The following is a 17,500-nucleotide window of genomic DNA, read 5'->3' on the forward strand; positions in this document are numbered from 1 at the left end:
TGTCTTCCATCTTGTCTATACAATTGCTAGATCTCTTATTCAATTTTATGTGATAATACCATTTGATTTGATATCAATTTAATTTATTATGTTGGCTTTAATATCCCATCCCCCCCCCCCCCCCCCTTCCTCCCATCCCATTTGTTTGAAATCATTTGAATCTTGTAAAAATTATAGACTTTTAAGTGGAATTAATTAGTTAAGTGCTCGTAATATAGCATGATCAAAAGCAATGAACTCTTCAAAGGTGTTGAAGTTTTTTACATTTAAATGAAGGTATCGGCATTAACTTACCTAAACAAATAAGCCGTAAGCAGACAGATTTGGCAACTCTCCATTTTTCCAAGTTGTACTTTGGATTAAGGATGCACAACATGAATTAAAATTAATGGTTAAAATTTAATTGACTAATGCAAGGCTTTAACTATGATTTAGATAATTAATAACATGTCCATAAATATTAAAAACTTTTCTCTCTATTCCTACTTTTTTGTGTCCTACATAGTATTTATTTGCTTCCTTATCCAATTATTTCTCCCATTTATGTTTTTCCTATGCAGACTCCCTCTAATTGTAATTTGTTTAATATGAATACAAGTGAATAATATAATCATAGTTTTCTTATGATTAAGGCAGGTGGTTATAAAAATACTTAACTGCTTTAATCCCTGCAATAGCTAATTTTAAAGAGAAAGTTCCAAAGAAAAAGTGCAATTAAAAAATTAACCCAAAAAGAAATTGGAAGAGAGACAGTAAGTCATCAATTCAAAAATAGTGAAAGAGAGATTTTGAACCATGCTATGTGGACAATCGATGTTTATTCACAGTATTTCCTATGATGACTTGTTGAACTTGTGTGTGGCGGATATTATTGACTGGGACACAAGAACTTGGAATACTCACATGTTAGAGACACTCTTCTCCGCTGGGATTTACCCTACGGGATGATCAATGATGTGGAAACTTGATAGGCAAGGTCGCTACACCATCAAGAGTGATTATTCTGTATTGCATAATGCTACTGCACCAATCCCGAATAGCCAATTTTGGCGAAACTCTGGAAATTGAAGATGCCTCCTAAGATGTTGAATTTCGTTTGGAGAGCTTGGAATGGTGTCCTTCCAACCAGCGATAATTTAATGAGTAAGAAGATTCTTCAATCCAGCTTATGTCCTGCATGCCTCCAAGGGATAGAAACAATATTACACTGTCTAGTCGAGTGCAACGCGGCGAAACAGTTATGGCTTAAATCATCTTTGGGTAGGGGGCAATTTGGTCCATCACTTTTGGATTGACTTAATTCGCTGATGGAAATTGTGACTCGATCAATTACATGAAGTCATTATGATTCTTTGGGAACTTTGGAGTGCCAGAAATAGTCTTGTGTGATATGAAAAATCTTTGCGACCCGAGGTTGTTATCCAAAAGGCAGCCCGATTTTGGCAGGATTGGACTAAGGCAAGAACGGTAACTTCCAATCATATAGTGATAGGAGACTTTGCAATTAAATTGTTTCCTCCTGATTAAAATATCCTAAATGCAACATTGATGCTTCTTTTGATGTAGCTTTGGGAGTAGCAGGAGTCGTTATGCTAGTCCAGATTCTCATGAAAACTTCATAAGAGGCTGTTCTAGTCGGTTAGATAGGCCACATGACTCACCCATGGCCGAGGCTTTGGGTGTTTGAGAAGCACTAAGCTGGCTAAAGGATCACTTTACATCAACACCTATTATTGTGGAGATTGACAGCCTTTTGGTTAAACAAGCGTTGGAGAAATCTTGCGGCATCAACTCTTATTTTGATGTTATTATTCATAATTATAAAGCACTCATGTGTGACTTAACTTCTATTTCTTTGTCTTTTGTCAAAAGATCAGTGAACCAGTGTGCCCATTTGTAAGCTCGGGCTTCGGGTTTTATGTCTGATTCTATGGAGTGGATACTAAATCCCCATCTTTGATTCATAATGTACTCAACTTTGATTTGATAATAATTGATCAGAATACCTTTAAAAAAAAAAAAAAACGAAAGGGATCTTTATACCCGCTTTCAAAAATATAAAATTAACTCAAGAATTCTCTTGTGTGGCTCTAGTTACCCCGTTGGTGTATAATGCTAGGTTGCTGTTAGAGCACTTAAAAAGATAATGTCTATTGCATTCTATAAGGTTCATTTGAATGCTTTATATAGCAGTAGATTCACTAATTTAACAATGGAGTCTATATTCGGTGAATTAGTAAGCATCATAATTGGAGGAAAAAAAAAGGGGGAAATATTACCAATTGAATAACAGGGTCTATATTTTGCGTAGGAAAAAATAAATGGGAGAAATAGTCTAATAGGAAGCAAATAAATACTCGTAGGAAACAAAAAAAGTAGGAAGAGAGAGAAAAGTTTTTATAATATTTATGAACAAGTTATTAATTACCTAAACCATACGTAGGGCCTTATTTTATTTAATTAAATTTTGACCATTAATTCTAATTCATGCTATGTGTGTCTAATTCAAGCTAGAATTTGGGGGAAAATGAAGAGAAGAGAAATGAAAAGGAACCCAACAACAACGACAACGACAATTACACCATACTCCAAAACAAGATAGAATCAGTTAATGTATAAATCATCACTATTCAGTTGATCTTATCGCTCTATTTAAGTTCGTCCCTATTCATGTTATCAGGAAAAGTTTGTTTCACTATCACTAAAATTTCTCTAATAAAAATAAAAGACTCATATATATCGAACACAAATAAGTACATAACACTAGCATGAAACTTAATTCCGGTAAAAAAACTCGAGGAGATCGCTTTTATTACTTTAAAATGGATTGCGAAAGACATCCAATGAAAATCAAATAAAGGAAAAGAAGTTTACAGCATGAAAGATGGAGAATAATAGTGAAAGGGTTTAGTAGGCCCAAAAAAAGGCAGTCTGATACACAAAACATCTTATGTTCACATAGGATCCCCGAAGGGTCTTCAAAGGGATATAACATAGGTAGTTAATTTACCCTGATATAAGTATCAGTAGTTGATCCGCTGCCCGAAAGGATAAATCAAGATTAATGCATTTTCTATAACCTATGTCGCTCAGACTCTTTAAAAGTGTGGATGGGTAGGTGTATTTTTGGAGGATCCAATAAAAATACGACAACATTCTTGAAGAATCTGAGCAACATAACCTATGACTTTCTCAAGATTAAGTGAGCACCACATTGAGGTCGAAGAGTGACCACATAAGTAGGTGCATGAGTGTAAGATGGAGAAAGTTCAAAAGCAAAACGTTGAAGGATCATAGCTAAGGCAATCTTAGTTTCCATCAATGCAAAATTGTTGCCAATGCAAATACGAGGACCCCAACTGAAAGGCAAGAAACAAAGTCTGTTCTTTGTTGCTTTTGCAATTCCTTCAGAAAATCTCTCTGGCTTGAATTCTTTAACATCATCACCCCATAGTTCTTTATTATGATGAACAAAAATTGTTGGTATCACCAAGTTTACTTCAGGAGGAATATTCATTTTTCCTAGCTTTGTCTCGTGGTTTGCTTTTCGTACGAAGTATGGGGCAGGTGGATATAACCTTAGTACCTCATTCAGAATCATAGTAACCTGTATATCATAATGGAAATGAATATTAGTTAGTGGTAGTGTAGTTGGTTAAGTCCATAAATATATTTACTAGGATTTAAAATAAATATAGTATATGCTGAATTAAAAATATTTACGTTACAATTGTAGTAAACCTTTAGAGTTTAAGTTCAATAATTACATAATCAGATCACTTTAAAAGGTAATTCTATTGTACATAAATTTATTTAATAGCATCAATTAGTAATTAGAAAGGATAAGTAATTTGCTATAACAAGTTAAATTACACTGATAGTGTAATAATATAATTTTACTATTGGTTTAGATGACTTAAATCTACCTTGTTATAACGTGTTATTTACTCTTTTTTGCTAGTTACCAAATTTAATTTGTTATATCAGTTACTATAAGTCAATTTACCTTGATAGTATATAAATTTATATGCTCTCAATGCACAACTTAAATTATAGTATTAAAAAGGTCGCTATTTAACTTCATAAATTCTTGTTATATACAACTATTGACAGTTAAATTGAAGTGCATTATCTATAATATACTTCCCAAGTACAGTTTTAGTGTATTTAGAAAAGAATGAACATTGTTATATATTTTTTTTTTCCATTTTACACTTTTCATCTTACCCGTTAAATATTTGGCCGCAGAAATATGATGATATGTTTAAGAGTATAAATTCTAATCTAAGTATCCTTTTGGAATGTGGAAATATCTTTCTTTCTTTAAATTTTAAAATCCTTAATGAAATGCCCTATAGAATGAGAGGGGTTGGGAGTGACCATTTTGACCTAAACATCAGATTTTGATAACTTTAAACTCGATCTTTCTTATTCTTGAAGCACCCCCAACCCAAAAAGAGAGTAAAATTAAAGTATCGAAAGATAGCAAATCAGCTCGCTAAGACTTAATTTTTACTCACAATTTTGAGACGATTTAACCCTTCAAAATCTAGTTTATTGTTCTGGAAGACTTGTTGAATTTCTTCTCTAGCACGAGCTTGCCAATTTTGGTGCACACTTAATAAAACCATAGTCCAAACTAGCAGGTTTGAAGAGGTCTCTTGGCCAGCAAAATAGAAAACTTTGCATTCTTCTAACACCTCATCTCTTGTCATACCAAATTTGCTCCCATGTTCTTGGATTTCCTTCAAATTGGACCTTAGCAAAATTCCCAACAAGTCCTCCTGATGATCATTTGATTCTCCCAAATTCATGGATCTTTCTCTCTTGTTGACAATCTTCCTTAGTGTATCTTTGAGTTCATTGTCAATTGCTTTCATTCTTCTATTTGTTCTTGTTGGTAAAAACCTGCGTAAATGATCACATTAACTTATGTATACTAACAGTCAAGTCGTTTAATTGATAACCGCATGTAGTTGACCATAACTAATGAGATTTAAGTTATATTCACCAGCCCAACATGACTATTCACTGTTCTATAATAAATAATGTACAACTTGAAAGACACAACCTCTTTTGGATTTGTACATTCACCATTTTATTTTAGAGATATTGACAATGTAAATAGTTTCTACACCATCAGTATGATTTAACTTGTTAGAATAGGTTACCTGCCTTATTTTCCAAATAACTAGTTTTATTTATTATCCAACACTTACTTGAGTTATCTTTCAGGTTATTGAAGTTAATTAAACTCTAATAGTAATTGAAAGAGTTTAAGTTATATACGTCGTCTATGCATGTAATTGTTTTTACGCTATTAGGTTAACTTTACCTGTACTAGTTAATGTGTCTTACCTCAAGATTACAAATCTCGCATTTTAAGGAAACTTACATATATATATTTTTTGAATGACCTGATAGTATAAAAGAACTTTAAGGGAACTTAATAACCTAAAAAATGGGACACATAATTAACCTGCATGCTAGCATGTGTTAAAATATACATTGTTAGTGTAAAAATTATTTAGACCGTTCACGGTTTATGAATAATTTGTGTCCATAGTATATATACCTCCCCCCAGGAATGTAAACAGATTGGAAAACTTGGCGGGTCAGTTCAGCAAGTTCATTTTGAAGATGAAATATTCTTGTTCCTTCTGCATAGCTACTTCCAAATGCTGTTCTTGATATCACATCACTCGTTAAATCTTCAAAATATGGATGCACGTCTATTTCGCATGATTTGTTTTTGGAAAGTAGAATTTCCCATTTGTTGATCATATCCTCACAGCTTTTGTGCATTGCTGGCACCATACACTATATTGATCAAGTACCATTAATGGAAAGAAGAAAAAAGGTTAGAAGATTGATTCCATTAGAAATGACACCACATGCACGAGCCATTCTTCAGTCACTCACAGACGGATTCAAAATTTTAAATCAGCAAATGTATTGTAATAGTGCGATTCAATTAAAAAAAAAGCATAGTACCGTTCCACTCACTATGAGTACAAACTCAAGGCATGTTTGGTTTGGACGTTTTGACTGGTCAAAATGTTATGAAATTTCACTTTTTGGGGCAAATAAGTTCTGCAACAATCAGGAAAGTGACTTGTCTGATGAAAGCAATGGAAATAAGTTCCAAAAGTGGCATTTCATGTTAGTTCTATCTCCCTCGCCCCTAATACTCCACCCCGCTTGTAGGGACACTCCATCCACCCACCCCTTGCTCTCCCCTCAACTCATCGCTTGCAACCCAACCCCTTACCCCACCTCCGACCCCTACTCCAACTCCCACCCCAAGCCCCTATTCCAACCCCCCCTCCTCCACCCCCCTCCGCCCATAATGTTGCACATAAAATATATATAAATATTTTTGGGATAACAACTTTTATTTACTCACCAAATATTAGAAAACAAATAAGAAGTCTACTTAATTTTTTAAAAACATTCTCCATCATATCAAACACAACCTAGTATAAATATATATAACTATTATGTAGTTTAATCGATTTAATGGAAATAGTAAACAGAAAATATTTCACCTTCAACTTCTCGGCATAAAATGCTGTATTAAGAATTTTTCTGTGCTTAGCCCATTTCTGATCCTCATAACTTGTGATGCCACTAACAAGTAGCTGGACAAGTGGCGCTGGTTTTGGTTTTTTAAAGATGTTATTGGTCGTTACTATTTCCTTTATTAATTCTGGTTCCATTACGAAAATTCTTGGTTCTGGACCGATCCATGCGAAACAGTTGTTACCTGCAAAGAACCAGTTTAATTAATATTAGTGGTGAGTAATTAATGATTAAACATAATTCTGGAAATTCAAAATTAGATTACAAATTGACTCTGATCAAATAATGTACAGCTTATCCACACGTGAGGAAGATTTGGACGCAAAATGTATAATTCAACTTGGTATTCATAACTAAATTAGTAGAAAAGAACCTTGTACTATTTCTTTTGGACACCCTAAAATTTTGCTGATAGTATAGTTACCATAAATCTAGATTTCATAGTATCAAGACCCTTTATATATACTCCTTCAACTACTTTCTCTTCTTCTACTAGTTCACAAATATAAGCTCCAATATTTCCAATTACTTTAGTCCATTATTTTCCCTCATTTCAATTTGTAGAAAATAAACATTTTTCAAAGTGGGATCGACCTGGTAAAAACTTATCTGCACCCACCAATAGATGCATATCATGTATTTGCTAGTAGATTATTATAACTTAATCATGGTTAATTAATACATATTTCTCATACTATTAGATCACTTAGCCATGCTAAATTGGTACGGTTCGGTATAAATACTGAATAAGTATTTATAACCGACCTTGTGCGCGGTACTTCCAGGGGGTTCAACCATTTGAAAAACGAAAAGAAAAAACCTAGATCCTAGATTTTTGCTAAAGCACTAAGGTCAAGAACCATGAATTGAACCCTAACCATTTAAAAAAACACCAATTAAATGGACCACAAACAAAGATAGTCGATGATTCGATGAAATTATATAGGACCACAGATCATAGTCACGACAAAACAGTAACACAGATCTCATTTCCTACCGGGAAACACGCACAAATTACAAATTATCTATTCGACGTATAAATTAGAAAGAAGCGAGTTCCCTATTTTCATTACACGATAATGCAACTCTCCCTCTAATACATACATGTTTTTCCTCGAGCAAATAACGTTATTATCATGGATTTAATTTAAATATATACATGACATAGTGTGTAAAGATTTTTTTACACCGTCAATGAATTTAATATGTAACAATGAGTTAGTTATCATTTTTACCCGGTTACTAATTAATATTTATTAAGAGAATTTGTAGGTAACTAAAGAGAATAAAATAAAAAAGAATTTACTATCTTCCTTATACATTCTAAACTAAAAGAAAAATAAATATTTTATAATTAATGTAGATTGTAAACTTGAGTGAAACCATAATCTTCAATTATTATAGTATATTTCAAGCTGAAAGGAAAATAAATATTTTGCAATTAATGTAGATTCTCAACTAGAAGAAAAGTAATACTATGTAGTATATAATATCTCTAAAGAGTCTGGAGCCAAAATGGCTTATTTTTGCAGCCATTAGCCCAAAATAGGCTGCTTTTTTTTTTTATACCACAATGGGTATTTCGTTGATTATCCAACGAAATACCCACAATTAGCACTGTTCATAGCAGAATATTGCATTTCGCTACACTTGTAGCGAAATGCAACAAATTGTTTTTTTTTTTTTTTGCATTTCTTGATTTAATTCACGAAATAGGTTTTTTTTTTTGTTTTTGTATTTCGTGAATTAATATGAACGAAACTGATTTTTTTTTTTTTTTTGCATTTCGTTCATTAATTCACGAAATAGGTTTTTTTCTTTTTCTTTTTTGCATTTCGTGATTTAATTCACGAAATAGGTTTTTTTTTTTTTTTTTTTGCATTTCGTGATTTAATTCACGAAATAGGTTTATTTATTTTTTTGCATTTCGTGAATAAAAAAATGAAATAGGAATTTATATATATATATATTTTTTTGCATTTAGTGTATTAAAAAACGAAATAGGATAATTTTTTTTTAATTTCGTTCATATAAAAACGAAATTCGAAAATATATGTTTTTTTTTTTGCATTTCGTTGGTATATCTACGAAATAGTAATTTTTTTTTTTGTATTTCGTTTATTAAAAAATGAAATATGAAAATAATTATTTTTGTATTTTTGTATTTCATTTATATAAAAAAATAGGAAAATAATTTTATTTTCATTTCGTTTATATAAAAATGAAATACATACATATATATTTCATTCATATACCAATGAAATAGGATTAATATATATATATATTTTGTATTTCATTTATATAAAAACGAAATAGGAAAATAATTTTTTTTTTTCGTTTATATACCAACGAAATGTTTTGTTCCATTTCGCAGGTATATAACGAACCCCCCCCCCCCTTTTACTGTTTTTCTGCTGTCCATGTCGCTATGATTTTAATTTTATTTTTTTGTTCATTTCTGTTGGTTCAATCATTTTCAGACGAGCATTGAATAGTTGTCAAAATAATATCTTTTACATTTCGTGACTTAATTTGCGAATTTTTTTTACTTTTCTTCATTTATAAATATTGTCCTATCTTTACTTATGGTATATCCTTAGTCACGAAAGAAAATGAGATGGATAAAAGAAAATTGAAAGACTAAGGATATACCATAAGTAAAGATAGGACATTATTTATAAATGAAGAAAAGTAAAAAAAAATCGCAAATTAAGTCACGAAATGTAAAAGATATTATTTTGACAACTATCAATGCTCGTCTGAAACTGATTGAACCAATAGAAATGAACAAAAAAATAAAATTAAAACCATAGCGATATGGAGAGCAGAAAAACGGTAAAAAAAAGGGGCGGGGGGTTTCATTATATACCTGCGAAATGGAACAAAACATTTCGTTGGTATATAAACGAAAAAAATAAATTATTTTCCTATTTCGTTTTTATATAAATGAAATACAAAAAAAATATATATATTCATCCTATTTCATTTGTATATGAATGAAATAAAAAAAACAATATATATATATATATATATATATATATATATATATATATATGTATGTATTCCTATTTTTTTTATATAAACGAAATACAAAAATACAAAAATGATTATTTTCATATTTCATTTTTTAATAAACGAAATACAAAAAAAAAATTACTATTTCGTAGATATACCAACGAAATGCAAAAAAAAAAAAACATATATTTTCCAATTTCGTTTTTATATGAACGAAATTAAAAAAAAAAAAATCCTATTTCGTTTTTTAATACACTAAATGCAAAAAAAAATAAAAAATTATAGTTTCCTATTTCATTTTTTTATTCATGAAATGCAAAAAAAAAAAAAAAAAAAAACCTATTTCGTGAATTAAATCACGAAATTGAAAAAAAAAAAAATCAGTTTCGTTCATATTAATTCATGAAATACAAAAAAAAAAAAAAAAACCTATTTCGTGAATTAATGAATGAAATGCAAAAAAAAAAATATATATTTGTTGCATTTCGCTACAAGTGTAGCGAAATGCAACTGAATATTCTGCTATGAACAGTGCTAATTGTGGGTATTTCGTTGGATAACCAACGAAATACCCATTGTGGTATAAAAAAAAAGACAGCCTATTTTGGACTAATGACTGCAAAAATAAGTCATTTTGACTCCGAACTTTATCTCTAAAATTATATTTAAATATACTTTAGAACAAGTTGGTCCTTTGTCTATTCTCCAGATATTTTTAGCAGAACAACCAGCTTCATATCTCATGCTCTTTTGCAAATTGGTCATCTCCAGCTATCTTGAACTAAATGAATGCTCCTAAAGTAATTAATTAGTAGAAGATAAGGACCTCGATGTACACAGATTAATCAGTCCCATGCTCAAGTTGGTACTTGTAAGAATCACCTCTTCGCATCACCATGTTATTTCTCAAAATCATATATTGATTTTCCAAATGAAACCCTCTTATATTTTCCACCTTATTGCATACATCCCAGTTGAAGAGTTTTTTTTGTTTTTGTAACAAATCTGATTTTTCACTTTTTTATTTTCTAAAATAAAGGATTTAAGTACTAAGATATACACTAATAAGAGTAAGAAAAACCCTCAATGTATCTAACCTGCTAGTTGTTATTATAGTAGGTTAGTTTCCATTTTTATAAGATAATCAGGTAATGCCTATCATAGATTTATCAGTAATTAGTGTGACTTAATAGTTAATGAAGTGGGTTGAGAACACTGAGGTCTCAAGCTCAAATATTAGAGGGGACAAAAACAATATAGAGGTGATTTATCCTCATACGTCCAAGCCTTGATGGACAGAGAAACTCGATACCTATGCTAGTGGGAGGTACCCCAGTAACAGTGATTGTGTAAATATTTTTTTACACCACGTCATTGCATACAACTTAAACTTTCCGAACAATTGCACAAATAGGGAATACGTAAATTTGCGAAGAGGAAAAACTCAAGTTTAAAAAAAAACATGGATCTTACCATACTTATTGAGAGTTTGATGGTGGAAAGGGAAGACTCGAGGAAGAATATCATCAGTTAGCTTAATCGGTTTAAGCTCTGCTTGTTTGGTCAACTCAGCCATCTCCTTGGTATCTCCATATAGTATTCTGTAAGTATGTCCATTCAGCCCTTGCTTCCTAAAGAACCTCTCTAGTTTTCTTGGTCTAATCAATATCCAATTCACCATTCTCCACACCCATATGGTCACTAACAAAGCTGAAAACAAGATTGCAATAACCAATTTCATTTATGAAGAGAAATGGAGACAAGGGGCAAGCCTTGTTGAAGATAACAAAAAACAACTAATTGAGAAGGAGAGGATGAGTTTATGTAATGTCAATCTATAAGTCATGTTATATAGGAGTTGTTGGTTGCGCGAATAAAATCTCACATTTATAATTGATAGTTGAAAAGAAAAAAGAAGTTACATATAAGTTGTACATAAAGATATTCTAACGATCGATGTGAGCCTTTTGAGAAAACCGTACAGAATTTAGACCAAAACAGACAATATTACATCATGCTAATTAAGAGTAATTTCATATTAAAATAAGCCCATAAATTGGTATATATTAGAGCTAAAACAACCAATAGGAATAATATTGTGGAACTTTTTTTGTACTCCCAAGAGGAATTAATAACATGATTTATAGGGAAGACGTAGAAGAAGAAGAAGGGCAGGTTTAAATTAGTGTAGCTAGCTAGCCACGTTTTATTGCTTGCACTGTAGTGATTCTGGGAATCTCTTTCAATCTGTGGACCACTAATTAAGTGTTTAGACAAACTAATGGTTTATATGCTTCCAGCAAGGGCTAGTTAGCTAGCCCTTACAAGTTAATATGAGTACTAGGTAGTAAGAGTGATTAATCCTAACCACTACTTTAGTACTATTCTGAGGCTTGGGTTGAGCTTTGTCAAGGAGAGCGTATTTTGTACGCTGCCAAAGTAATAATATTGCATTCGTCTCAATTTATATGATGGTTTAATTGGATTGTACACAATATTTGAAAATTAATACTTCTTTCGTCCCAATATATGTAACATTCTTTCTTTTTTAGTCAGTCCCAACAATTTAACTCTAAAATTCTCATTTTACCCTTAATGAAATGATTTCTAGCCATAAAAATTTCTTTGGTTTGTTTTAGATCATAAGATTCAAAAGTTTTCATTTCTTTCTTAAACTCTATGTTCAGTCAAACACCCTCATATAAATTAGGACCGAAGAAATAAAGAATGACTTCTAAAATAGATGCTAAATATATGTAAATTACCTGCTCGGTCTACCAACATTTAAATGAATTGTACTAAGAGCGTCCCATGATATTTACAAACAGATTTAAGAGGTTATCAACATATTCCGCATTAGATTTATTTGTATGCTAGCGCCTGAAAAAACATGGTGCGATAGTTAAAAACAAAGGCTACGAGTAATTTATATGGCGCTGTTTTATGTAGCCTAGCTGGCTGTCAATTTGTGGCTTACTGTTTTTTAAATATAATTTTCGTACATGAGTTTAAAAATTCTTTCATTTCCTGCTTTCAATCAACAATACTAATTTAATTTGCATGGCTGTCTATTTGCGAGTTCAAGTTAATGAGTGTTTTAGCATCACATTACAAATTAAAGCAAATCACATGCGTTTAATTTATTTTTGAATTTTCATCCATAGGGTTTGGCTTAGTTTAGATCTGCTGGTTGTTGAGAGGCATCACAAATAAAATGGTTTATAATTATTTTAATAAGTTGACTTGCTATGAAATTAAATACCAGCTGGTTGCATGCAGCGCATGTCATTCTAGCTACACTATCGGGTTATTTAAAAAATAATTACATATATGACCAGTAACCTAATTAATTAAGACAGATAACCTGCTTACAATAGATCAAAATACATGACTAATTATATTTAACGGAAAAGGGCCTAAAATACCCTCGAACTATTAGAATTGGTGCAAAAATACCCTTCATCCACCTTTGAGCCCCCAAATACCCCTGTCATTCATCTTTGATCCCCCAAATACCCTTGACATCCACCTATGGGGTCTAATATACCCTTATTTCTAACAGTCTCATGTTGACACCTAATTTTATCCATCCTTTCGTCCAATTTACATCGTTCAGCTTCTATTTTATTAGAATATTAATTATATTTTTTTATCACGACCTATAGTTAAATTTCTTGATGATCTCTATTACTATTATTATTATTATTATTATTATTATTATTATTATTATTATTACTACTACCTTTTCGTTTTACTAGAAAATAAAAATCACTCATGCATTTATTCTCCTTCTGGCTTAATTGCAGTGTTAATCCTATTCGTCTTCTTATAAATATTTATTTAAACATATTTTGTGTATTAGCGTCACACTTATAGTTGTTGTTATGTTTCTATGGTTACTTTACTATTACAAGTGATAAAACTATTTACCAAAATATTTTGTCCCTCTACTTTTATTATCATTATGAAAATCGAGAAAGTCTATTTGAAATTACTATATTCCCCAAATAAACCAAATAAAAATTTTCACCTATTTTCTAAAGTTTCTACCCAGCCCATAATCCCTTTCCAACTAAAAATCCCCAAAGGCATCAGGTTACCCCCAAAACAAAATATTCATAACTCATTGTTATTTACTCAAAATTCCTAAGACCCCGTCATCTCTAAATTTCCTTAAAATCAAACATTCCCCGATTCTCGTCGAAATTCCACGGCTACAAAATCCCTTTCTTTGTGCCGTTTATATTCCTTCATTTATTCTAGTTTGATTTTCTCTTCTCTTCTCTTTTCAATTCCACTTTCTTTCCTTAATTCATTCACCTTAATTTCTCACTAGTAATCATAAAAATCATAGCTCAATATCTGCCTTAATTGCGAAATCGAAACTTTCCTCTTTTCATCTAATATGCCAAGAATAAAATGACAGATTTGGACCAGAATCTATTTGAAAAATACGTCCAAGTTCAAGATTAATAATAATAATAATAGTAGTAGTAGTAATAGTAATAATAAAAGTAATAATAGTAATAGAGATCATCAAGATATTTGACTACAAGTTGTGATAAAAGAAATATAATTAATAATCTAATAAAATAGAAGCTTAACGATGTAAATTGGACGAAAGAATGGACAAAATTGGGTGTCAACATGAGACTGTTAGAAATAAGGGTATATTAGACCCCATAGGTGGATAGCAGGGGTATGTGGGAGCTCAAAGGTGGATGACGGGGGTATTTGGGGCTCAAAGGTGGATAGAGGATATTTTTGCACGAATTCTAATAGTTCGAGGGTATTTTAGGCCCTTCTCCGTATATTTAAAATTTACCCAGTGAGCAGAAGGGACTATTGAGAGAACAGAATGGTCGATTTTACAAGGGAAGAATGTGATTCTCTTCTTCCCCTTCTTAATTTGTCACTTTATGGGTTGACTTTTTTGATCTCCTCTTCTATTTGGTCTCATAGTATATTTAATTACTAATATCTTTAATTATCTTGATCAGTAGGTGAACAAATTAAAATGAAGTAGGGCTGAGGTAGGATCCATCTTTTACATGGGTTCACCATGTGCACTCTTGTGACATTTTTCTACATAATATTGGAGTAAATTTCACCTAACCCCCTTTGATCTCAAAAGAATACTAAACTTCAAAATGTCTACATATATCCATGATTTTCACTTTTTCAAAGAAAATAAAATTGCTTCATAGTCTTAGTTTCGTATTCTTTTTAATTTCTTATTTCCCTTTCTCAATTAAAATGAATAAGAGAAGCAATTTTACATACCTCTTTGTTATTTTGAATATGATCTGCCTTTCTTGTCCGTCCTTACACATGTAGATTATAACGCACATAACATTTATCCTCTATATATTTCTGTACACACTTAAAGTTTGGCACCTAATTAAACTGAATGGCATTATTATAAACTAGTATTCGATTAATTTCGACCACAAATTTGGGAGGGGGGGACAATGGAAATTAAAGAAGAATACAATTCCATCGATCTAATAGTGTTCCTTTTTCATTTGTTGACTAAAACTTAAGAGTATAAATGTGTTCAAAGATATTATTGTTTACCTAAATTTAACGTTTAGCATCCTATTCCTAAAAAATATATTATTACCATCACAATTATTGATTTATTTCACAGCTATATATACTTTTATTTGGAATATGCTTTCAGTTAATCAATGCAACAACGTTAAAGCATCATGTTATGCCTAAGGACTATAGGATGGGGACCATTAATTCGTATAAAATTTTAATCATGTTATGCCTAAGGACTATAGGATGGGGACCATTAATTCGTATAAAATTTTATTACACCTAATGAAATAAAATTATATATTCTACAGTCTAGGAAGTATAATCAATGTGGAATATATTCTCACTTATACCACAAATTTCGGAGTTTATAAATTGTGGTTAATTTTTTGTTGTCGAAAGAAGGTTAATTTGAAATAACACAATTGCAATAGTTGGGGTTAGGCTGGACCATGCATTAAAAAATGCTGAATAGTACAATTAAATTATAATGTAAGGTGTGGTGATCGATCATATGTATATCTATCTTTATTTACTATGCTTTTAGAACGCCACTCGATGTTTTTGGGGTTCTAGATATGCTTTTAAGGATGCTTCCTCGTATTGAAAGTTTCAAAGGGGATGTCTAGGTATCTTCGAACACGTTCAATGGAGTTGTATTACATGCATGCAATTGTTACTGCCTAAGGCTAGTAATAAATGGACAGAAAAAATACAAAAAATTATGTTTATATATGTGTATATGCCTTGAGAAATTAATATATATTTAATTGTGCACTCTAACAAATGAAAGTGTCTTTGGGGCACGTTGATTGCAACTGCTGCTTCCCTTACTTGTCACCCCGGATCGAACCTGAAAGTCACTTTTAATTAGTTTTTGAGCCTATTTTTAGGAAAACAATAAGTGTTAAATGAGCTTCCATCATTTGCTTCACTGTGTTAAGTTTTATTTATTACACATATTTGACCTATATACTTGTATTTTCGCCACTGCTACGCTATTAATGACCGGTCCGACACAATCGTCATTAAAATTTTTATTGGCGTTTATGTTAAGATAATAGTGCGCCTGCCGTCTTAAAATCCTGGGTCCGCCTCTGACTGCAAATGACGATGTTATTTCCCGTCCACGATATTTGTGTTGGTATTTCAAAAGTGGTTGGGCCTTAAATGGGGTCCATGATAGTACCCGAATACCCTCAGCACCCCCTAGATCCGCCCCTGCATGATAGCAAGACCGATCATCGGAAGTTTAGCCTTAGCAAGTTAAATTTTAAACATTGCCAAACTTCAAATGCGGTTTTTTGCAACTCCAACCTCGTATATACCTGAAATTATATATTCCTGAACTGGTTAAACTTACAAAAAATTGTAAATTTTGGCCAGTGATTAATGGTGGTCCCTAAATGGGCTCTGTGCACTTTCCCCATACAAACAGGTGGTAATTGGCCCAATTCTGCAGTGGCTTGATGAGTAATTGGATAACTAGCTATATGGTGATTTCTATGAGCTGATCTGGATTTCAACTACCAAAGGAAACTGGCCAACATAGATAATAACACATTTTTCAATCTTCCTCACCGCGAGGGCAATCTTCTCATAATGATCATTACCTTGACCTCATCATCTTGCTATAACCTAATTTGTCTCTTTCATTTATGTAATGAAAAGGGGCCAAAATTACCCTTAACTTATGAAAAATGGCTCGTAACACTCTCTATCCACCTATTGGTCTAAAAATACCTCTAACCTATTTTTTCAGCTCAAGAATACTCCTCAAACTAACATCCTTTAACTCAGGGGCGGAGCCAGGATTTTCAGCAAGGGTGTTCATATTTTAGGAGAGGGGATGTGTGAGGGGGAAAAAAAAAACAACGCATGAAAAACACAATGCCTCTAATGCAAAAATAAAAAAATTGTGCCACAGCTGGGATTCAAACTCGCGTCCTGAGTAAGAATTTGCACACCCTTAGCCGCTGGACTATCCTTTGTTTTTATATCAAGGTTGTTCATTACTAGTATATATCCACAAAGTTCTATATTTGACATAGGCATCCGACAATTTTTTCCGACGAAGGGTGTTCATATGAACACCCTTAGTAGGTGTGGCTCCGCCACTGCTTTAACTTGATATTTTTTCAATTTAAAAAAGTCACGTGACTTATTATGATTGGTCGCATATATTATTTAATTTAAGGATAAATCCACCCACTTTTATATCCAAACCCGTTGAGCCGGCCCGTTTCTTTAATTTCTGGGAAAACTTAACGGGTTACTCTTTTTTCCACAGAAACTCCTCTTCTTCCTCGTCCCATCTTCATCATCCTCTGCATTCTCACTGTCATTATCATTTTCACCT

General features: G+C 31.9%; 1 protein-coding gene across 2 annotated transcripts; it reads right to left on the reverse strand.

Moving 5' to 3' along the window:
• Positions 1–2,892: 2,892 nt before the first annotated feature.
• On the reverse strand, positions 2,893–14,978 carry LOC132617432 (cytochrome P450 72A397-like). Of its 2 annotated transcripts, XM_060332433.1 has the most exons (6): positions 14,881–14,978; positions 11,071–11,307; positions 6,549–6,766; positions 5,576–5,820; positions 4,521–4,908; positions 2,893–3,607 (listed from the first exon to the last, which is right to left on the reverse strand). In XM_060332433.1, the coding sequence occupies exons 2-6, from the start codon at positions 11,276–11,278 to the stop codon at positions 3,182–3,184; spliced, it is 1,485 nt and encodes a 494-aa protein (XP_060188416.1). In that variant the 5' UTR covers positions 11,279–11,307; positions 14,881–14,978; the 3' UTR covers positions 2,893–3,181. The 2 variants fall into 2 exon arrangements, with proteins under 2 accessions (XP_060188416.1, XP_060188414.1); XM_060332431.1 differs by lacking the exon at positions 14,881–14,978 and having other exon boundaries at positions 11,071–11,716.
• Between the last annotated feature and the right edge of the window lie 2,522 nt (positions 14,979–17,500).

This window comes from Lycium barbarum, chromosome 11 (assembly GCF_019175385.1).
Source record: "Lycium barbarum isolate Lr01 chromosome 11, ASM1917538v2, whole genome shotgun sequence".
Lineage (NCBI taxonomy): Eukaryota > Viridiplantae > Streptophyta > Magnoliopsida > Solanales > Solanaceae > Lycium > Lycium barbarum.